This window comes from Pseudonaja textilis, chromosome 4 (genome assembly GCF_049901715.1).
Source record: "Pseudonaja textilis isolate UNSWEBS1 chromosome 4, rPseTex1.2, whole genome shotgun sequence".
Lineage (NCBI taxonomy): Eukaryota > Metazoa > Chordata > Lepidosauria > Squamata > Elapidae > Pseudonaja > Pseudonaja textilis.
In genome coordinates, this window is record NC_141993.1 from 87,273,088 (window position 1) to 87,294,323 (window position 21,236).

General features: G+C 45.5%; 1 protein-coding gene across 1 annotated transcript; it reads left to right on the top strand.

Annotated features, from left to right (window-relative positions):
- Positions 1-1,263: 1,263 nt before the first annotated feature.
- Positions 1,264-16,585, top strand: LOC113451369 (mitochondrial ubiquitin ligase activator of nfkb 1-A-like). The gene is made up of 6 exons (XM_087933612.1): positions 1,264-1,416; positions 5,105-5,215; positions 6,373-6,500; positions 7,921-8,008; positions 11,414-11,534; positions 13,099-16,585. Exons 3-6 carry the CDS (start codon positions 6,384-6,386, stop codon positions 13,811-13,813), a joined length of 1,041 nt encoding a protein of 346 aa, XP_087789738.1. The 5' UTR covers positions 1,264-1,416; positions 5,105-5,215; positions 6,373-6,383; the 3' UTR covers positions 13,814-16,585.
- The last annotated feature ends 4,651 nt before the right edge of the window (positions 16,586-21,236 follow it).

Here is a 21,236-nt window from a genome sequence, read left to right on the forward strand (position 1 = left end):
AGGAGACCTTACAAGCAGGAGTCAAAGGGGGCTGTGAAAATATCTACAGACCCCTCACATCCCGGACATAAACTGTTTCAACTCCTTCCCTCAAAATGACGCTATGGAGCACTGCACACCAGAACAACTAAACACAAGAACAGTCTTTTCCCGAAAGCCATCACTCTGCTAAACAAATAATTCCCTCAACACTGTCCAACTATTTACTAAGTCTGCATTACTATTACTATTAATCTTCCATCACTCCTTATCACCCACCCACTCCCACTTGGGACTGTATGACTGTAACTTTGTCGCTTGTATCCTTACGATGTATAGCTGACTGTTTCCTAGTGCGATTTGGTTGCTTATTGTACCCTATGACTATCATTAAGTGTTGTACCGGATGATTCTTGACAAATGTATCTTTTCTTTTATGTACACTGAGAGCATTTGCACCAAGACAAATTCCTTGTGTGTCTAACCACACTTGGCCAATAAAAAAATTCTAATTCTTACACCATTTTTGACTGATGGCAGTCCAGTCTCTTCTTGAAAGCTTCCAGTAATGGAGCACCTGCCACTTCTGAGGGTAACTTCTGTTCCATGGGTTGATTGTTCTCACTGTCAGAAAATTTCTGCTTATTTCTAGCTGAAATCTCTCCTGGATCAGTTTCTATCCATTATTCCTTGTCTGGCTTTCAAGTGCCTTGGAAAATAGCTTGACCGCCCCCTTCCTCTCTATGGCAGCCCCTCAAATATGTTGGGCTGTTTTCCTGCCTGTCATTCAGGAGCCCAAGACATCCTTTACTGGAAGGTTTAAAGCAAAAGGAGCTTTTTAAAAAAATTACAGAACAGCTCATTTTAGCAAACCTAACGCAGGGGTCCCCAAAGTGGCAACTTTAAGACGTGTGGACTTCAACTCCCAGAATTCTGGCTGGAGAATTCTGGGAGTTGAAGTCCACACGTCTTAAAGTTGCCACGTTTGGAGACCTCTGACCTAACGCCATTCCCATTTGAGCGACAGCCTACGCGGCGCTCTCAATATCCGGAGTTAAAAAGAACGGGGCCCCGGGGCCTGATGGGATTCGTAGTTCTCTTACGTTTATGCCCCCCCACTGCAGTGAATCGCGAGACTGAGCCGTAGATCCTCGCAAAAAAAATGAACTTAGAAAAAGTCATCGCAAAGAACGATGAAAGGCATGCCGGGAGTTGTGGTTTTCAAAGCGAGAAGGCATAGAGAAGCGAAAGCCGGCTTAACGGGCTCTAGGAACTTCGTTTCCCATGCGCCTTCGCGTCACGTTAAAGCGGTCGACCATGCTCCGGTCCTGCTGTTTGGTTCGAAAGTGAAACGGGAACCAAGCTTCGGATCGTGAATCACCCCGCCACCCCCACTTTTTTTTTTTGCCGGGAGACGTTGAGCCTTGCAGTAACCTGGTAAGTAAAGCTTCCCGCCTCTGGAAATGTTTAAAACAAAGGTACCTCTGAGCATGTGCACAGGGTGTTGATGGCTCATCGGAGGGGTCAGGCAGACACGGGGGGAAAAGACTTGTTTCCCCCAACTTTTAATTGCTCCTTGAACTTTAAATAAACTTCCTTCGCTGGCGTTATTGTGTTTATTTTTCTTTCCCGGGATTGTTGTTCTGAGCTGCCTTCTGTTCTTTTCTCAGCAGGAAGGTCAAATGTAAAAGTAAATGTATATTGCAGGACACGTCATAGTAAATGTATATTGCAGGAAATTTACCAGTAAATTTATATTGCAGAAAATGTTATAGTAAAGTATATTGCAGAAAATTAGGAATTTTTTTCTTTTTCTTTAATTTTTTTATTAAGGTTTTACAGTTTTAAAAACAAATCATATTTACAAGTTTTGCAGTAAGTTGTGGCATCAGTTTTTTCATATTCATTTACACACACACACACACACACATATACATCAATTACATTTACATTTTGCATTGTTTTTTGTTCCTGTTATCTAACCAAACATACCATTTCTCCCAGACCATGTAGTATTTTTTTTCTTCCTTTCCTACAATTCCATTGTAAGTTTATTCATTTCCTCACAATCCTATTTTTTTTATTAAGATATTATCTGTGGGACTACTCTCTGATTTACAGTTTTGAGCATACTTCATTCTAGCTGCTATCAATATGTGTATTATTATATATTTTCTTTTCTTGTAATCACCTCTAATTAGCTCCTAATAGGAACATTTCAGTCTTAAGTTCTGTTTTTTAGGACTTTTCCTAACAGTTGTTACCCAGCTGTGGTATTTGGCCAGAGACCCATTTCAGGGTACGCATTTGTGGGGTTCAAATCCAGTAAAGCATCCATATACTCAAGATGGCTTTTATTCAGCTTATTTTATATCCCAAATAATGAAACTTCTTCGAACAATTGTTTTTAGTGCATCTTCTTGTGCGCTCACGCCATGCCCTCTCGAATAAAAGCATTATATCTGTGTGCTTGGTAAATTTAAGATGGGTGGCCTTCAATTCCCAGAATTCCCCAGCCAGCAATAAGGGAACCTGGGTGGCGGGGGAATTCTAGGAGTTGAAGTCCAAATTTAAACTTTCCAAGTTTAAGAAACACTGCTTACATCACTGCAGAGGACTGTGGTAATCTAAAATATTTTGCAAAAGACAGCCAAAAAAAGCCTTGAAAGGCAAAAGGAAACAAAACTCAGAATTCAGAGGTTGTTTCCCCCCCCCCCCCTCCAAAGCTGGACGTCAACTGGGAGGAATTACAAGCCAAGTGCTGGGAAGAAAGTGAGAAATGAAAGTTTGTAGAATATGGGAAGTCCCTTGAAAACTATTATCCAGAAGTAGAATAATATTCAAGAAATAAGAAGAAATTAAGACGAGATTGGATAGGCCCTTGTCTGAAATGATATATATAGTGTCCTACCTGAGCAGGGGGTTGGACTAGAAGACCTCCAAGGCCCCTTCCAGCTCTATTCTGAATGGAAAAATACCTTTCAAATGCACTGTACAAACAGATATAATATTTTAGTCCCTCAGTCTCCAGTTTAGCTTGGAAACTAGATGGAGAATGAAGGTTTCTTTTAATATTTTTATAACAATATATATTCTATAAGGTTCAGCAAACATGAGTGATCCAAAAAAACAATGGCCTTGAGACTTTCTGCTCCTCAAGAGAACATTTTACTCATGAAACAAACACAGAGCGGTAATCTACAAGTAGTCCTCGACTTATGACCACAATTGAGCCCAAAATTTCTGTTGTTGAGTCGGTTAAGGGAGTTTTTGCCTTATTTGATGCTTTTTTTCTGTCATGGTTGTTAAATGAATTGCTGCAGTTTTTTAAAATTAGTAACCTGGGTTGTTCGGTGAATCTGGCTTCCCCGTTGACTTTGCTTGTCCGGAGTTGGCAAAAACTGATTTCCAACCGTCATAAATAGGAATCCATTGCCAAGCATTCAAACTTTGAATCACATGATCATGGGGGATGCTGCAGCGGTCATAAGTGTGAAAAAAAACCTCTCATGTCACTTTTTTCGGTGCCATCGAACAGTCGCTAAACAAGCTGCCGATTTGTTTCCGGGTGCAATTCAAGGTGCTGGCTGTCACCTTTAAAGCCCTTCATGGCTTGGGACCGGGTTATCTGAGTGTTGTGGTTGGCCGGCAGCAGGTGCAGACAGCTGAGGAGAGCAAGGATTCAGATGAGGGGCCCGGACCATTGGGGAGTGGACTGCTGCCTTCACAGATTGTGGGGGGTGGCAGCAGTGATGAGGTTCCCAAGGAGCCTGTGCCAAGTGCGCATGTGCGCAGGATTGCTCGTAGGAAAGAGCAGCTACAACAGCATGGGCGACTCGGGAGTAAGGCTGCAAGGTAATGGCCTCTCTCTCAAGAAGATAAAAGCCAGCTGTGAAACTAACCTTCTTTGCAGAAGGCAAAGACGTTTTGAAACTCCAGCCTCGCGGACATTCCAGTATCCTGAGTTTGTATTTGAACATTTGTGTCTTGCAAATTATTTCTTGTCTGTTAACTTTTGGCAAGCCTCGCAACAGTTTGGCGAAGCTTGTACTTATCGAAGCTAATTATTTTGGGAAAGCATTACAAGGTTTTTGTTCCTTTTGGATTGCATTTGATTTGTGGGAAAAGGGTGTGGGTCAGAACACTGAGGGACCTTCTCTTGCCGGTCACATCTACCTGACCCATTAGAGCAAGGGTCAGGGAATGATGTGGGTCCCGCACCTGAGGGAGATACACCTGGTGGGACCCAGAAGAAGGGCCTTCTCCTTGGTGGCTCCTTCTCTCTGGAACATCATTCCCCTGGAGATTAGAGTGGCCCCCTCTCTAATACTCTTCCAAAAGGCACTGAAGACCTGGTTTTGCCAGCGGGCCTGGGAAACCTAGAGTGGGATGGAGCCCATCAAATGGCTAGTGTGATCTGCTGTCATCGGGGTGGGAGGTGGGAGTTGGCTTTTTTTTCCCCCAAATTTTGTTCTATTGTACTTTACTAATTTTCTTTTAGTTAGTTTTTATTGTTTTTTATTTTTTGTTTTAAATATGGTTTTACATTGTGTTAGCTGCTTCGAGTCTCCATGGGTGAATAGGCAGTAATATAAATTAAATAAATAAATTGTTTCTCCAACAATATGGCCTCCCCCAATAGGAAGTCCCAGCATGTTTTATAGGCATGAAATGAAATTAAGCCCCTCCCCCCAAATTAAGGCCTATATTAAAACATGCTAAATGTGGGGGGGTGGAATGGTGGGGGGGCCTTGCCTTTAGGAAGTACTCTTGTTGCACACCCGGATATGGTGCTGCCTGCGTTGACCCCGATACAAAGTGCTCCACCAACGCCGAGGTCAACCTCCAAGCCATCGCTGCCCGCCCGCCCGAAGATGCAAGGAGGGGGGGAATTAAGTCACCCCCGAAAAGACGGCCTAGCCATTTTTTCGGGGCTCAAAAAAAAAAAAAGACCCGGCCTTATTATATGAGAAACACGGTAAATAAATAAACGGAATGGTGGTAAGTCAAGAGCAATCCTACCTGTAGTAGGGTTTATCTAGTTAATATTCCGAGTTGTTTTTAGAGCTTGATAATATCGGATTTGCTGTTTCAACAGGCTAGCCTTCTTACACTTTCTTTAAAGGTCTTTAATTGGGAAGAGGAGGGGACACACCAGATAAAACAGACTCCAGGCGAAACTTTGAGCTCTATGGGAGGATCAGCCTGGGCCTACCTTACTCTTTGCTAACACCCGGTATGCTAAAGTTTTGGTTCTCCATCTTCCTTTCTTGTTTTGTTTTGGCAGAGGGGCCATCTTTCAGAATACAGGTAATCCTTGGCTTACGGCCAAAACAGAGCCCAAAAATTTCCGTTGCTAAGTGAAACATTGGTTAAGTGAATTTTGCCCCCATTTTATGAGACGTTAATGTAGACCGCTACACTTATTATTATTAAGCTAGTCACATGGATGTTAAGTGAATTTGCCTTTTTCCACTGAAGGTCGCAAAAGGGGATCACAGGACCCCGGGACTCTGCAACTGTCATAAATATAAGTCAGTTGCCAAGCGTCTGAATTTTGTTCAAGTGACCTGCAGTGGTCGTAAGTGTGAAAAATGGTCGTGAGCCCCTTTTTTCAGTGACGTAACTTGGAACGGTCTCTAAATGAATTGTTATAAGTCAAGGACTACCTGCAAGCACAACTTGTGTGGTGATTCTTCCTTGCCTGACGTTGGTCGTCAAGCATCCTGGTGGATTGTGAGGTTTCCTGGCATTCCTGACATATGAAGAACGGTTGCAGGAACTGGGTATGTCTAGTCTAGTGAAGTGGAGGACTGGGGGAGACAGGATAGCAGTCTTCCAATATCTCAGGGGCTGCCCCAAGGAAGAGGGAGTCAAGCTATTCTCCAAAGCAACTGAGGGCAGGACAAGAAGCCATGGGTGGAAACCAAACAAGGAGAGAAGCAACCTAGAACTAAGGCGAAATTTCCTTTCAGTGAGAACAATTAAGCCAGTGAAACAACTTGCCTCCAGAAGTTGTGAATGCTCCAACACTGGAAGTTTTTTAAAAGATGTTGGATAACCGCTTGTCTGAAGTGGTGTAGTAGGGTTTCCTGCCTAGGCAGGGGGTTGGACTAGAAGACCTCCAAGATACCTTCCAACTATTCTATTCTATTCTATTCTATTCTATTTTCTATTCTATTCTATTCTATTTTCTATTCTATTCTCTTCTATTTTCTATTCTATTGTATTCTATTATCTTCTCTTCTATTTTCTATTCTATTCTATTCTATTTTCTATTCTATTGTATTCTATTCTACTCTACTCTACTCTACTCTACTCTACTCTACTCTACTCTACTCTACTCTACTCTGTCTGATAGCTGAATTCTTGTTTTTTTTGTTTTTCTTCCAGCCTCAGCTTCGATGGATACTTTTCCCTTTACGATAGGAGAAGCCATCTGTTTGGGGTCGAGCTTGGCCTTCTCGAGCCTCTTTTATTACCTGCACAGGAAGAAGGCCAAAGTGGTGTCCAAAATCCAGGTGTGACATTTATGTATTGTTTTAGTTAAAGCCGTGTTTCTCAAACTCAGCAGTCTTAAGAGCTGTGGGCTTCAGCGCCCAGAAGTCCCCAGCCAGTATGTTGAAAGTTGAAGCCCAGCTGTCTAAGGGGTTGCCAAGTTTGGAAAATATTGTTCTAAATGATTTTATAATGTGTTTATTGATTTATTTAAAGAATTGTCCTTTAAGCATTGCGACTTCAGGCAGATGCCATAAGCAAAGCCCTCAAAACAATATAAAAATCCCACTTAAGATCCATCCGGGTATTGTATAATTGTCTTTCCCTTGCTCTTGAGAAAGCAAGAATGGTATTTATAAGATGTTTATATTTCACAGCCTTTTAATTGTTGCTCTGATAAAAAGTATAACATTTTGTAACGTCAGCGTTATCTTGCATCCATAAGTTGGATTCTGGTATGCTAAGCTATTATGGTTGTTCAGCCATAGTTATGAAATCCCACCGGTGTTAAACGTTTTTAAGCCAAAAATCAGTTTTATTACTGAGCACAATGGAAGAATACAGCTGCACACGCTCTTCTTGCTATGTCTTTGGATGGGAGAGGAAATTTATTTATTAGATTTTTATCCCAGCTTTATTACCTTGTAAGTAACTCAAGGTGGCAAACATAAATAATAAATAACATTCCTTCCTTGCCTGTTCTCCCCACAAGAACAACTTTTTGAGGTGAGTTGGGCTGAGGGAGACTGACTAGGCCCCATGTCACCCAGCCAGCTTTCATATCTAAGGCAGGACTAAAACTCATAGCCTCCTGGTGATTGGCCCAAACTTATCCATTTGGTTTTCATGCCCAAGGCAGGACTAGAACTCATTCTCTCCTGGTGATTGGCCCAATACCACTAGCCAACTTTCATGCCTAAGTGGGGACTAGAAGTCACAGTCTCCTGGTGATTGGCTGAAAGTCCACCTAGCCAGTTTTCCTACGTAATGAGGGACCAGAACTCACAGTCTCCTAGCCCAACATCACCTAGCCAGTTTTGCTAGTCTCTTGGTGATTGGCCTCAAGTTACCCAGATTCCTTTCATGCCTCAGAAAGATCTAGAATTCACCGTCTCCTGGGTTTCTAAGCCAGCACCCTAACCACTTCACCAGAGTAGCTCTCGGTCCTCATTACTTGAACTCTTAATTCAGAACAGACAAAATGAAACAGCTTCATGCAATGAGCAATTCTAGTCATTTGCCCATGACTGTGCCAGTTGCTAAACAAATGGGTGTTTCATCTGATGTACAATAGCAGTGCTTACGTTCATATAAGACGGTGATTTGTGAGTTTCCTTGGTAAATATGTGAATAAGCAAGTGTTTGAGATTCCAAGTCACCTTGATTCTATACAGGTTCTGGTACTGCCTCTTTTATTTATATTTCCCTCTCATATTCTTGCAGGGGGCTCCAAAGCTCCAGGTCGGTTCAGATCTTCCCAGCATTCTGTCTGCCGCAGGTAGCAACTGCCTCCCCTATGTTGTCATTGAAGGTAAGAATTCAGCAAACAGGATCACCAAGATTTGAACAGGGAAAATTCATCATGCCAATTTCTCAGTCCCTTCCTTTTCCTTTTCCATTTATCATTCTGGCACCAGTTATCCTTGCTAAATGCCCACCAAGGAATCAACAAGAATCTGCAATGGGAAAATACCATTCATTGTTAAAATAGCTCATTGTTCTGTTGAGATTCAGAGCTGCCTTCTTCGATTCGGAGCTGCCTTCTTCGAGACAGGCAAACTTGCAACTGAAAAGAAAGCCATCAGCTTACTATATACCTCCCCTGAAGTAGAATACTTTCCCCCCTTCCTCTCTCGTCTCTGTTTCATTTTTGGTTTCAGAGCTATTAGAATTTAAAATGTAGGTAGCTTGGGCATGGTAGAAGATGAAAAGTAAAGGCGTTTGGAGAGAACTTGTCAAGATCTTCAAAAGGAAGCCATGACTTTTGTAGAACTTGGTGGCGAGCGCTTGACTTCTTCCTTAACTACAAGTAATTGTCAACCCTGAAGCTGACTGGGCTGAAGCCATCTTGGAGTTTGAGTGTTGCTACGCTGGAGCGAAGGATAGGAAGGGGGGGATTAGAAATAGCCGGGCTTGTGTAGTCAAAGTAAAATACTTTCTCGTAATTTTCTTCTGGGAACCAAGGACTGTCAGTGTTCTAGCAACCCTCCACTCCAATAACTCTGAGGCAGGCATCTTCTCAAAAAGCTCTTTTTATTTGGACAGTAAACTGGCACAACTGGGGAATCCTGAATCTGAAAGCTCCGGTCTTCCTTGCAATAAGTAAAAACTACAAATCCATCCCCTGCACCCATCATCACATCACATGCCCATCACAGTCACCATCCGTCCCAACTGAAGACTTCCCCTCACTTATGCGCAAAATAACACGACCTTGAATTAGAAAAAAAATATGTCCAACTACATACACTCCAAGAAATTCCCCCCTCTCACTTTCCCAGGCTCAAAATGTGGCAGTGTGGGAGCATCTGGTCTCAAGATGGCTTCCAAAGCTGACAGACATTTTCAGACCTGGCCGAGAGGAGGAGGAGGAGTGACGTCTGTTGAGGTAATTCCCCGTTAGGAGAATGAGCGCATACAGGGGGACGTATTTGAGAGTAGTGTTTGAATAATACACACACAGCACACAGATACACTGTACAGTAAATGTAGGTTTTTACTTCCAGAAAGGTTTAAGTAAAATAGGCAGTCCAAAAGTCATTCACAATCAAATCAGTCAGTTTTTCAATCCAGGGATAATTCAAATATCAAAGTCCAGTGTGAAAAAACAGTTCAGTATCAGACTTACATTAAATCGAGAAATAGCAGTCAATTAGGAAAAATGGAGCAACGGCAATACTTTCCAACAGAAGGAAACAGAGACGGAGACACACTCTCTTCTGAGATTAAGACTAAAACTAAAACAACCCAGGTTTCTGGCTCCATCTTATAGCCGTTTGAGTAACCACACCCAATTGCAGTTTTTAGCATGCTCTTAAAGAGACAGAATTAAAATGTTTATCCTGGTTTATATATTTCTAACCCAAATACCTGTTAGGTGACTCATATTCCTAACAATGTCACCAGACCAGCAGACACTGCAGTGATTGACTGCCATGTGACTGATTGTTTGGGGTTGAGGGGAAAGCTTTTACTTTTATGTAGGTGAAAACCAAGGGGCCCTTCAGAGTCGGTTTTCACCAGCTCTGTGCCAATATGATATTCCCAATAAAGCTGTTCCTTGAGGAATTCACCTGCCTCAGAGTTTTGCTTGCAGTGGATTTATTACTTGGGACCCTGACAGTAATCCTCAACTTATGACCACAATTGGCACCTGGGTTTCTGTTGCTAAGCAAGTGGTTGTTAAGTGAGTTGTGCCTGATTTTTACCGCCCTTTTGCCATGGCTGTTAAGTGAATTGCTGCAATTCTGTGAGTCATAACGATCCTTAAACAAATCTGGCTTTCCGCGTTGACTTCGCTTGTCGGAAGCCAGCTGTGAAAATCTGGGAAGGTCATGTGACCCCTGGATGCTGCAATCGTTGTTAATACATACCGATTGCTAAGCACCCAAATTTTGATCACATGACTGTGTGGGGTCCTATAATGGTTGTAAATGCAAGGACTGGTTATAAGTGTCCTTACAACTTCGAACAGTCACTAAATGAATGTCTGTAAGTCAAGGATTTACATAGACTAGACTAGACTGGAATGGAATGGAATAGAATAGAATAGAATAGAATAGAATAGAATAGAATAGAATAGAAGAATTGGAAGGCACCTTGGAGGTCTTCTAGTCCAGGGGTCACCAACCTTCTGGACCTCAGGGACCACCAAACTCATAATTTTAAATCCCGCGTACCAGAGACTCTGGGAAAATCCCCCCAAAAGTCTAATCTCCATAGACGATGGAGGTGAAGGGTCATTTCCCAAACGTGTGGGCTTGGTTTCCAAACGTCTCATTACCACGCTAGGTAACATTTTCAGCAGAGTTTAGGGGGATGTCAGTGTTTTCCTGCTCCTAAGGGCTTCAGGTGCGGGTGTATAAAGTGAGGGTCTTGGGATGAGTCAGGTGTGAGTCATCAGTGAAAAGTCTAGCGATGGGTCTTGTGACGAGATTACATCATGTCAGGGTCATTGGGAGGTGAACTAGTTGGGGTGGGGGTTGTGAGTTGGTTGGGGACCAGTGCTGTCTCTGGTTTGACTGTGGATTTGGATTCAGAGGGGTTCGTAGGCTGGTTGCGGGTCAATGTATCCATCGATGGGATTGCTTTTGGGGTGCCAGGCTTTGAGGAACTCGCCAGCATGGGTGGGCGAGAGCATGGCCAATGGCTTTTGTGTTGCTCCAATCAAACTGGTGTCGTTTGGGTGTTGATAGAGATGAAGGATTTGGGAGCGTGGCGCCTTGATGGTCATCCGGTCTTGGTGGATCCTGATGTCAACTTAAGAATACTTCTCTGGTCTTTTAGATTGCCACTAGAAAGAGAGTGGGGGAACGTAGTAGTGCATTCCTTAAATGCTTTCATAGATAACGGCTAGGCGGCCGAAGCTTCTGGCACGCAAGATTATTACTAGAGAGCATAATTGATGGCTCTTGGCTATGGATGTGTCCCATTGGAGAATAGACATCCAGGGGGTGGTAGAAGACCAGAGTCAAGGGTGAAATGAATGGTGTGTCTCAGAGTTGGCTTCACCCAGGTAGCACCAGCACGTTCACTCCTAATAAATCTTTTATAAACTCAGATGCAGCAAGAGACTCATGATTTAAATGGGGGTGGATGTTGGAGCCCTGATACCTGGTTTCACCCTCCCTGGAAAGACCCGGGGGGCATTTTTAGCCTACTTAGGGGCCTTTCTGGACTTGCCCGTTGCAACCGTTTTGCATGCCTGTCATTTCAGGAGTGGTCCAACCAGTCGAAGCTGCCCTCACCAGCCCATACCACAAGGAGCTGCAGGGAGTCATTGAGAGACTGATCCTGAAGGAGCATCGCTTGATCTGGAACAGCCTGGCCCGAAGCTGGTGAGAACGGAGAAGACGGAGGAGGGCTGGGGAAGTAGGCAGTATCCTCAGTGGTTCACGTTTATTTGCTCAGAGTAGACAAGATGGCGGCTTCTTTCAATGCCCAGAAGACACAGGTGTAGCTTTTGCTGTCCATATTTCTGTGTTCTGGGATAATGCTGACCTGGTTAAGGTTTCTTAGATCATGTCATCCTAAAACTGAGTGCGGGTACCTGCAGGTCTAGGAGCTCAGGTAGCCATTGATCTGATTTCAAAGATCAACATAAGCTTCAATAGATGGTTGGATATAATAAAAGAGGGGTGAGGGAACTATGGCCCCTTTAGGATTTGGTGACTTCAACTCCCAGAATTCCTGAGCTAGCCAGGCTGGCTCAAGAACTCTGGGAGTTGAAGTCCATGAGGCCTAAAGGGGCCACAGCTCTCCACTTCTATATTAGAACGATCTAAAGGGAGAAAGTAAAGAACAAGGGACAGATCCATTTGATGTTCAGTCTGCAAAAGTGGATCAGTAAGTCTTCAAAACAAAAAAAAATTGCCTTCTGTCAAGGAATAAGAGAGCCAGTTCGGTGTAGTGGTTAGTGCATCAGGCTAGAAAGCTGAAGGCTGAGTTCTAGGCCTGCCTTAGGCATGAAAGCGAGCTGGGTGATTTGGGCCAAATACCAGGAGGCCGTGAGTTCTAGTCCTTCCTTAGGGGCATGCATGCCAGCTGGGTGATTTGGGGTAAAATACCAAGAGGCTGTGAGTTCTAGTCCTGTTTTAGGGGCATGCAAGCCAGCTGGGTGATTTGGGCCAAATACCAGGAGACTGTGAGTTCTAGTCCTGCCTTAGGCATGAAAGCCGGCTGGGTGATTTGGGCCAAATACCAGGAGACTGTGAGTTCTAGTCCTGCCTTAGGGACATGCATGCCAGCTGGGTGATTTGGGGTAAAATACCAAGAGGCTGTGAGTTCTAGTCCTGTTTTAGGGGCATGCAAGCCAGCTGGGTGATTTGGGCCAAATACCAGGAGACTGTGAGTTCTAGTCCTGCCTTAGGCATGAAAGCCAGCTGGGTGATTTGGGCCAAATACCAGGAGACTGTGAATTCTAGTCCTGCCTTAGGGGCATACATGCCAGCTGGGTGATTTGGGGTGAAATACCAAGAGGTTGTGATTTCTAGTCCTGCCTTAGGCATGAAAGCCGTCTGGGTGACTTTTGGCCAGTTGCTCGGAGGCGGTGAGTTATAGTTCCATCGTAGGCATGAAAACTGGCAGGTCGACTGTGAGCCACTCCCTCTCTCAGCCCAACCCACCTCACAGAGTTTGTGCGGGGTAAATAGGAAGGAGGAGTATTAGGCATATACACCGCCTTCAGTTACTTATAATAATGTTCAGGGTGAGAGGTAAGTAAACAAGTAAGCTACATGAAAACATGGAGCCTTGGTCTGCTGTGCGTAATGCCTTCCCCTAAGTGGTTTTCAGCCCTGTGCTCCTGTTGTGGCTGTCTCCGGCCAAGGTCAATCTGGGCCTCTGTAGATCAGTAGACCCTCACTGGGGCTTTGCCCTCCAATTGCTTTCCTGTCATTGCAGGACAGACAGTGAGAGGGTGGTGCTGGAGCAGCTGCACACCGTCCCCTTCGTCCTCACTTCCTCCACCGACAAAGCGGCGGGGCCGGTCAGTGTGGAGTTGCCTCTCCAGGCGGACAACCTGCCCCTGGAGACCGTCTACGAACGCTTCCAGCAGACTTCCCATGGCTTCAAGGACCTCCTCAGCCACTACCTGAGCGGGGAGAAGCCCAAGGGCTTCTTGGAGACGGAAGAGATGCTTTTGGTAGGCAGCAGCCTGACCGGCATTGGCGAGCTGGCCCAGCGCTCGGATGGTACCCTCTGCCTGCAGCCCCCTTCGAACGGAGCCGGCTATTTCCTGTGCCTGGAGGACTGGCAGACCCTGCTGTCCAGCCTGCAGTCAGCCAGCAGCTTCTGGAAATGGACGGCTTTGTTGTGCGGCCTCGTGGCTGCGGCGGTTGCCCTGCGGGCCCTTCGTCGAGCCCACCGGAACCGCCGGCTGAATCGGGAGCGGGAGGCACAACGGCAGGAATTTGAAGACTACCTGCGGAATCACAACCAGGACGAAGAGCTACCCGCCAACGCCTGCGTGGTGTGCTTGGCCAATCCCCGCGAGTGCGTCTTGCTGCCCTGTGGCCACATCTGCTTGTGCTTCCACTGTTTCCAGGCCTTGCCCGCCCCTTCCTGTCCCATCTGCCGGGGCCCCATAGACCGCGTGGTTCCCCTCTATCAGGCCTAGGGAGGGGGTTTGCCTCCTACGTAGTCAGCTGACCCCAGGGCAGTGATGGCTAACCTTTTTGTCGTCGCGTGCCGAAAGGGCGTGGCGAAAGGCAGCGCGCACGAGCGTGCCTGCACCAGGGGTGGGATTCAATTGGTGTTATGACCAGTTCGGTGAGAGCGCGTTTTGCTGTGCGGGTGCGCAGCGTTTGAAAACCCTCTTCTTTCCTGCTTTTTCAACCTCAGCTATGCTGCACAAAGCAGGTGAGGTTGAAAAAGCAGGAAATAAAGGACAGGTAAGAGCCCAGGCAGGCAGGTGGGCCAAACAGCAGCAGACGCAGAACCAGTTTGGTGTCAGCTGCTCTTCGGAGCTACCGGTTCTATAGAACCGGGCCGAACCGGTAGCATCCCATCCCTGGCCTATAATACAATGCGTATTTGACCCCTCCCATGCGCCTTGCCCCCCTGCGCATGTGTGGTAGATACCTGACAATTGGCTGGCGGGCATGTGCACATGCACAGTGGGTCAGTTCTGGGCGACAGCTCATGCGCCGGCAGAAATGGCTTTGCGTGCCGCTTTCGGTACGCGTGCCATAGGTTCGCCATCACGGCCCTAGGGCAAGAAATTAGGACCTCCTTCACAGTGGTTATACTACAGCAGTGTCTCAAACTGGCGACTTTTAAGGCGAGCGGACTTCCAACTCCCAGATTTCCCCAGTCATCCAGGCTTGCTAGGGAATTCTGGGAGTTGAAGTCTACCCATCCTAAAGTTGCCAAGGTTGAGACACACTAGAAAAAACGAGCATCCCAATTGTGGATCGAAGGACATCCGGTCTTCTGAGGCATGGGGTCTCGGGGGATCTCCCTCTGCACAAATTCTTGCTCTTGGGAGGCATGTCCAGAGTTGATGTCTCAACAAAGGCTGCCTCAAACCCCCTTCCGGCTTTGCTGTGCTGGAAGAGATATCAAAGAGTCCTTCTGGTTGTTCTCTTGTGGTGTCAAGGCTGCAATCCTAAAATCTGGAGCGGGGCTGGGTTCTGGGACGTTGCAGTCCAAACAGATCTGGAGAGCAGAGCTGGGAAAGGCTGAATTCATCTATTGGGATGAATTACAGGGAGTTCTCCAAGCTCCTAAAGTCCCCCTTGCTGGTTTCCAAACTTAAAGTAATAATCACTGTAAGAGGAGAGCAACTACCTAAATGATAGTAGCTGGGGATTTTTTTAAAAAATTAGAACTCAGTTATTAGTTGTCTGTAAGCCACACCCGGCAGTCTTCACTGCAGGATTTGAACCGTTGAATGCCAGGGTTACAAGGACATAAATACCCAACGCAGCTTTGGGCTTCTATTGAATATACGGGCCGCATTTGGCTTCATCACCATATCTTTTTAGTCATGGTCAAGTTCTGGACTATTTCAAATCTCCCGCTTTTGAATAGCCCTGGAGCTTCAGGTTTCCTGCCGATAGGAAGTTCATATCAGCACGAAGCTGGCTGTGTGGAGGAGTTACCTACCTTAACTTAGAGCTTTTATTTCTTAACTTTAGCGACTTTTAAGATGTGTGGACTTCCAGGATTCCTCAGCCCTGCATAGCTGCCCCACATCTTTAAATGGCCACCTTCAGTCCACACATCTTAAAACACTGGAGAGGGACTGGAGTTTTAATTGACGTGCACACAGGCCTTTTCAGGAGCTGAGATAGGGTTGAATCCAGCAAGCCTATTGTATTCTGACCCAAACCTTGTTCCAAGGAAGCAAACACAAAACAGAGGTAACAGCAAAACCGTTGAATGATTCTTTACGAATTCCGTTCCTTCACGGTTAAAAGGCTGTTTCAAACTAATTTGTCTCTGCTAAGAATGAGCCTTGCCAAGGTGGTGCAAGCTGCCAGGAACACTGATAAAGTTGCCAAGAAATAGTTCATACACAAAGAGTCTCCAAACACAAACTAAGAGAGTCCAAACGTCCCACAAGGCTTGAGTGCAAACACTTATTTGCTTCCCGCAAAGAACTCTGGTTTCTCAGCTGGCTTTTATCTCTTAAGGGAGGGGCCATTACCTTGTAGCCTTACTCCAGAGTCGCCCGTGCTGCTGCAGTTGCTCTTTCCTTTGAACAGCCCTGCGCACACGCGCACTGGGCACAGGCTCCTCAGGGACCTCTTCATCACTGCTTCCAGCCTCCACAATCTCCGAAGGCAGCATTTCACTCCCTGATGGTCCTGGCCCCATCCCTGCGTCACACGCAGGCCCCTCACCTGAGTCCTCGCTTTCCGAGACTTCAGCCGTCCGTACCTGCTGCCAGTGAACCACAACATTTTAGTGAACAGACGTTTCTAGCCAATACTAGCTAACACAGACTGGAGCACTAAGCTCCTGAATTTTGCTGAAATCGTGGACCTGTACCGAATGACAGGTGGTGTTTTAATCATACAAAATTACGATGGATGTTAATGGCCAGTTCTGCGCTCATTTTGGAGTTGCCGAGATCTTGCCTCTTGACATACAAGGCTTGGAGGTAGAAGGCCGATCCCAGAGGGAGTAACCGCCAAAACAACTACCCTGGCCTATTCAGCAGATTGGCTTTCTTCAAAGAGGACTGCTTACCAACCCTAATTTTTTTTCTTATCAAGTCAGGGATGAGCAGCAGAAGTCGTCATCATCCATGGCTTGAGCCCAGTCAAACGAATCGTTTTGCTTTGCGCGATCTTCTACAACAAACCAAGCGTTGGATGGTGTTTCGCAGTCCTGCGCTCTGGGAATATAAAATCAAGAATGATTAAATCGGCAGGTCCATCAAGGCCGGTCTTTTGTCTCTTTTTAATCTGAATGCCGACAGAGTGGTGTTTTGAAGAGGGAAGGAAAGATGAAGAGGAGATTCGGAAGGGCTTCTTTTGGGGTCGTTGAAAATTAAAGTTCAAGCGAGGGTTGGAGGTGAAAGGGGCACCAGGTTGGTTCTCCCAAATGTGCCTGGAGATGTTTGTAGCTTTAGAATGGACTTCCGTTCGGTTGAAAGTTCAAGGTTCAAAGCAGGTGTGAATTAACCATAGAAAGGGTAGGATGAGGACACCGGTGGATCGTGATTTTAACCAATGTAGTTTATTAGGTAAGGCAGCAGGCTAGAAATCAAGAGACAATATTCCATCCACACTTAGCACAAAGCCACACTGGGTGACTTTGGGCCAATCACCAGGAGACTGTGAGTTCTAGTCCCGCCCCAGGCACAAAGCCAACTGGGTGACCTTGGGCCAACCACCAGGAGACTGTGAGTTCTAGTCCCACCCCAGGCACAAAGCCAACTGGGTGACCTTGGGCCAACCACCATGAGACACTGAGTTCTAGTCCCACCTCAGGCACAAAGCCAACTGGGTGACCTTGGGCCAACCACCATGAGACACTGAGTTCTAGTCCCACCTCAGGCACAAAGCCAACTTGGTGACCTTGGGCCAACCACCATGAGACACTGAGTTCTAGTCCCACCTCAGGCACAAAGCCAACTGCATGACTGGGCCAATCACCAAGAGTCTCTTGAGTTCTAGTCCTGCCTTAGTAAAGCTATCCGACTGACATTGGGCTAATCACAAGGAGAGTGTGAGTTCTAGTGCCACCTTAGACTCCTGGCAAGACAAAGCCAACTGGGTGATCTCCGGCTAGTCGTTTTCTCTTGAGAGACCTCTTCTGAAAAACCTTCCCGAGAAAATTGCGAGGACTTACCCAGCCAGGAATCAATACTGACCTGAAGTGAAAAAGTAGAAGAAGAGGCAGAGAAGGAGGAAGTGAAGACTCAGACGCTCCCAGCGTTATGCTTTTTTCCAGGGGTTTGTATAACCAAATTAAATTAATGCTGCATAAACTAGCAGCCATGGGGCCTGTTCCCCTCCACTCACCCACCCCACCCCGGTGATGGTGCATAAAAGGAACACAATAAAACAGATACAATCATCACACTGGTTTATATCAGGCCTGCCTAACTGGTTAAGGGCCAAAAGCCCAGATTTTTATTCATTAAAAATTATTGCATGCCACCAAGGAATACCTGGCCTGTGAACCAGCTATTTGGCAGCAAACAGACCAGCAACAGGTGGTGCGGTGGTAAAGCTAGTGTTATACAACTGCATGGGGGGGGGGAGAAGGGGGCCTTGTTGGCAGATTTATTTTTTTCAAAAAGTGTCAGCAGAAAGCTGCTTTGGCAAGCCACAATGCAGTCTGTGTTGTGCAGGACTGTTCCTTATGCTTAAATCATTGAACAAATCATAGTTGGCTGGAGGCTCGAGCGATTTGCTGGACTGGAAGCGAATATCTATAAGATCCTTCTCTCATGGAAGCTTTTGAACACAGAATAGAATAGAATAGAATAGAATAGAATTCTTTCTTGGCCAAGTGTGATTGGACACGCAAGGAATTTGTCTTGATGCAAATGCTCTCAGTATACATAAAAGAAAAGATACATTCATCAAGAGTCAAGAATCATCAGGTACAACACTTAATAATAGTCATAGGGTACAATAAGCAATCAAATCATACTAGGAAACAGTCAGTATAAATTGTAAGGATACAAGGGACAAAGTTACAGTCATACAGCCACAAGTGGGAGGGGATGGGCGATAAGGAGTGATGAGAAGATTAATAGTAATAGTAATGCAGACTTAGTAAATAGTTGGACAGTATTGAGGAAATTATTTGTTTAGCAGAGTGATGGCATTCAGGAAAAAACTGTCCTTGTGTCTAGTTGTTCTGGTGTGCAGTGCCCTATAGTGTCGTTTTGAGGGTAGAAGTTGAACCAGTTTATGTCCGGGATGTGAGGGGTCTGTAAATGTTTTCACCGCCCTCTTTTTGACTCGTGCAGTATACAGATCCTTGATTGAAGGCAGGTTGGTAGCAATTGTTTTTTCTGCAGTCCTAATTATCCTCTGGAGTCCGTGTCTGTCTTGTTGGGTTGCAGAACCAAGCCAGACAGTTCTAGAGGTGCAGATGACGTACTCAGGTAAGATAAGGTTAAATTTTTAAAACCTTTGAGTAAAGGTGTCCCTTGACTTAAAACCATAGTGGAACTCCAATATTATTTTTTTTGCTAAGCGAGAGATGTTAAATCGGTTACACCCCCATTTTTAGAAGCTTTCTTGCCGCTCCTGTTAAGCGAATCACTGCAGATACTAAGTAACATGGTTGTAAAATGAATCTGGTTTCCCCCGTTGACTTTACTTGCCAAAAGGTCACAAAATATGACAACATGACCCTGGGAGACTGCCACCATCCTCAAATATGTAAGAATTTGGGGCCATTCATCTGCAGAGATTTTTCTACCCAGCCATTGAGTTTTCTATCGGTAGAGAAACACCAACATAAAACTACTTAATTTTTATTTGACGTTTCATTCACTTTGGGGACCTAATTTAGCCCTTAAATGCAACCAAGAGGCAAGATTAAGCAGCATTATGCAGCAGGCTTTTTGATGGTGATGTTACCACCAAAAAAAAAAAAATTACACAAAAAAAGAACGCAGGCAAAATGGAAAGCAGTTTGAAGTGACTCAGCGTTCCAGTGGGTGGGAGCTGATGATGCCCCCGGTTAGCTATGAACCAAGCATCCAGCGCAGAGTTGACTCAGCATTTAACCCATCTCGCGTCTTCAGCAAAAGAACCAAACCCCCACCATCCCTCCCGTCTGTCTGCAGCTTTGCACAGCCGGTCCATTTCCACCGTGGAAAGTCGGTTTTTTCATTTCACGGTTCTTAACGCACATTTAAAAAAAAAAACCTCAAAACAAACCAAAAAACGTCTCCAATTCGTCAGTAGAAAGATGACCCCTATTTGTGTCATCGCAACAACACGGTGGCCAAACTGTAAAAAAATTAAAAACAAATAAAGACTTTTCCCCCCAAGCAAGGAAAGACGATTGCTTTTATCATCATCCTTAAGACTTGCATTCCCACAACACACGCTTCCCTGGATCGCAGAATTAACCCATTGACTGTGTGGCATGTGCATTGACATAGAAGATATGAAGTGGTTCAGTTTGCACTGCATTGCTAACACACACACACACACACACACACCAACTCTTTGCTTCTGAATGCTCACCTTGGGGGTCAGGCGCAGGACATTCCAGCCAATTGAATTATTTCTTCTCCATTTTGAGGGGAAGCTTAGTTGAAAGAGGGTGGGGGGCGTGTCAGCAGCAGCTTTGATGGGGAAAGACACCTTGGGGAATTATCTTAAGAAAGTCCATTGATGTGGGAAGCACGTTCAGTGGCTACCTGGCTTTTTATGGGCTGGGCAGAATAGAACACCTGAACTGGACCTGCATAATTGTTGGAGGTTAAAAAAACAACAACCCACCCCTCTCCTAGAAAAAGGAAATATTTTAGGATATGTTAAAAAGGACAGAATATTTCCCCTAAAAGAGAAGTAGAGAGGCAGAAACTCAGGGCCCTCCCCCGACACCTTTGTTCATGGGGCCAGTCTATTCTACACAACAAAGATCTACCTCCTTCAGGCAGAGCCAATTTAATTGCCCTCCATTGCACCACCCACCAAAGCTCAACCAAACTTAGCACGCAGACAGCCTGCAAAGCTAGCCTATGACCTCTTGACAGCAACCAATCAGAATACTCTTCCTGTGCCCCCCGGAAGTTCAAAGCCGGAGAGGGTATAAAACCCAGGGACTCTCAGCATCTCTTCCCTTTTCGTTCAGGAGCTCCAAGGCATGTGATTCTGTCCGCCATTAAACCCTCTTTCCAAAACAGCCTCCATGTTTCCAGTGTCTTTTTCCTCACTTGGAACCGAACCCAGGAAAGATATTTCTTCCAACAGTATCTTCAAGGCATACCTGACTGCCCCTAAACCCTTTAAAAGTGCATCAAGAGAATTCCTGCAGCTTCTTCTTTCTGGTGTAAATCGGTTTGGTAGGAAGGAGCTGATGCAGTTTTTCAGCACGGCAACAATTCTTTGCAAATTCACCAGCCCCTCGTAGGTTAAAGTTTGAATGGGCTCTTTAAATGCGGATTCTGTCTATATCGGGGGTTCCTGATACCCAGGAGGATGTGTTTGCACCAAACGCTGGGGGAAAACTGGACTGAGAGGTTTCTGGATCTGCAGGTTGTGGGAAGCCAGGCTACAATCTTAGTGAACTAAGGGGCTGCCACAAAGAAGAGGGGGGTCAACTTATTTACCGAGGCACCTGTAGGCAGAGCAAGAAGCAATGGATGGAAACGAATCAAGAAGAGAAGCAATATAGAAACAAGGAGACATTTGTTGAAGCTGTAGGTGTTCCAACAATGGGGATTTTAAAGAAGAGATTGGACAAACCTTTTGTCTGAAATGGTACAAGGTTTCCTGCCTAAGCAGGGGGTTGGACTAGAAGACCTCCAAGGTCCCTTCCAACTCTTGTTATATCTGAACCAGGATGTGATTATGAAATCACAGTTGATTTTGGGGAGGCTTAGATGTTAT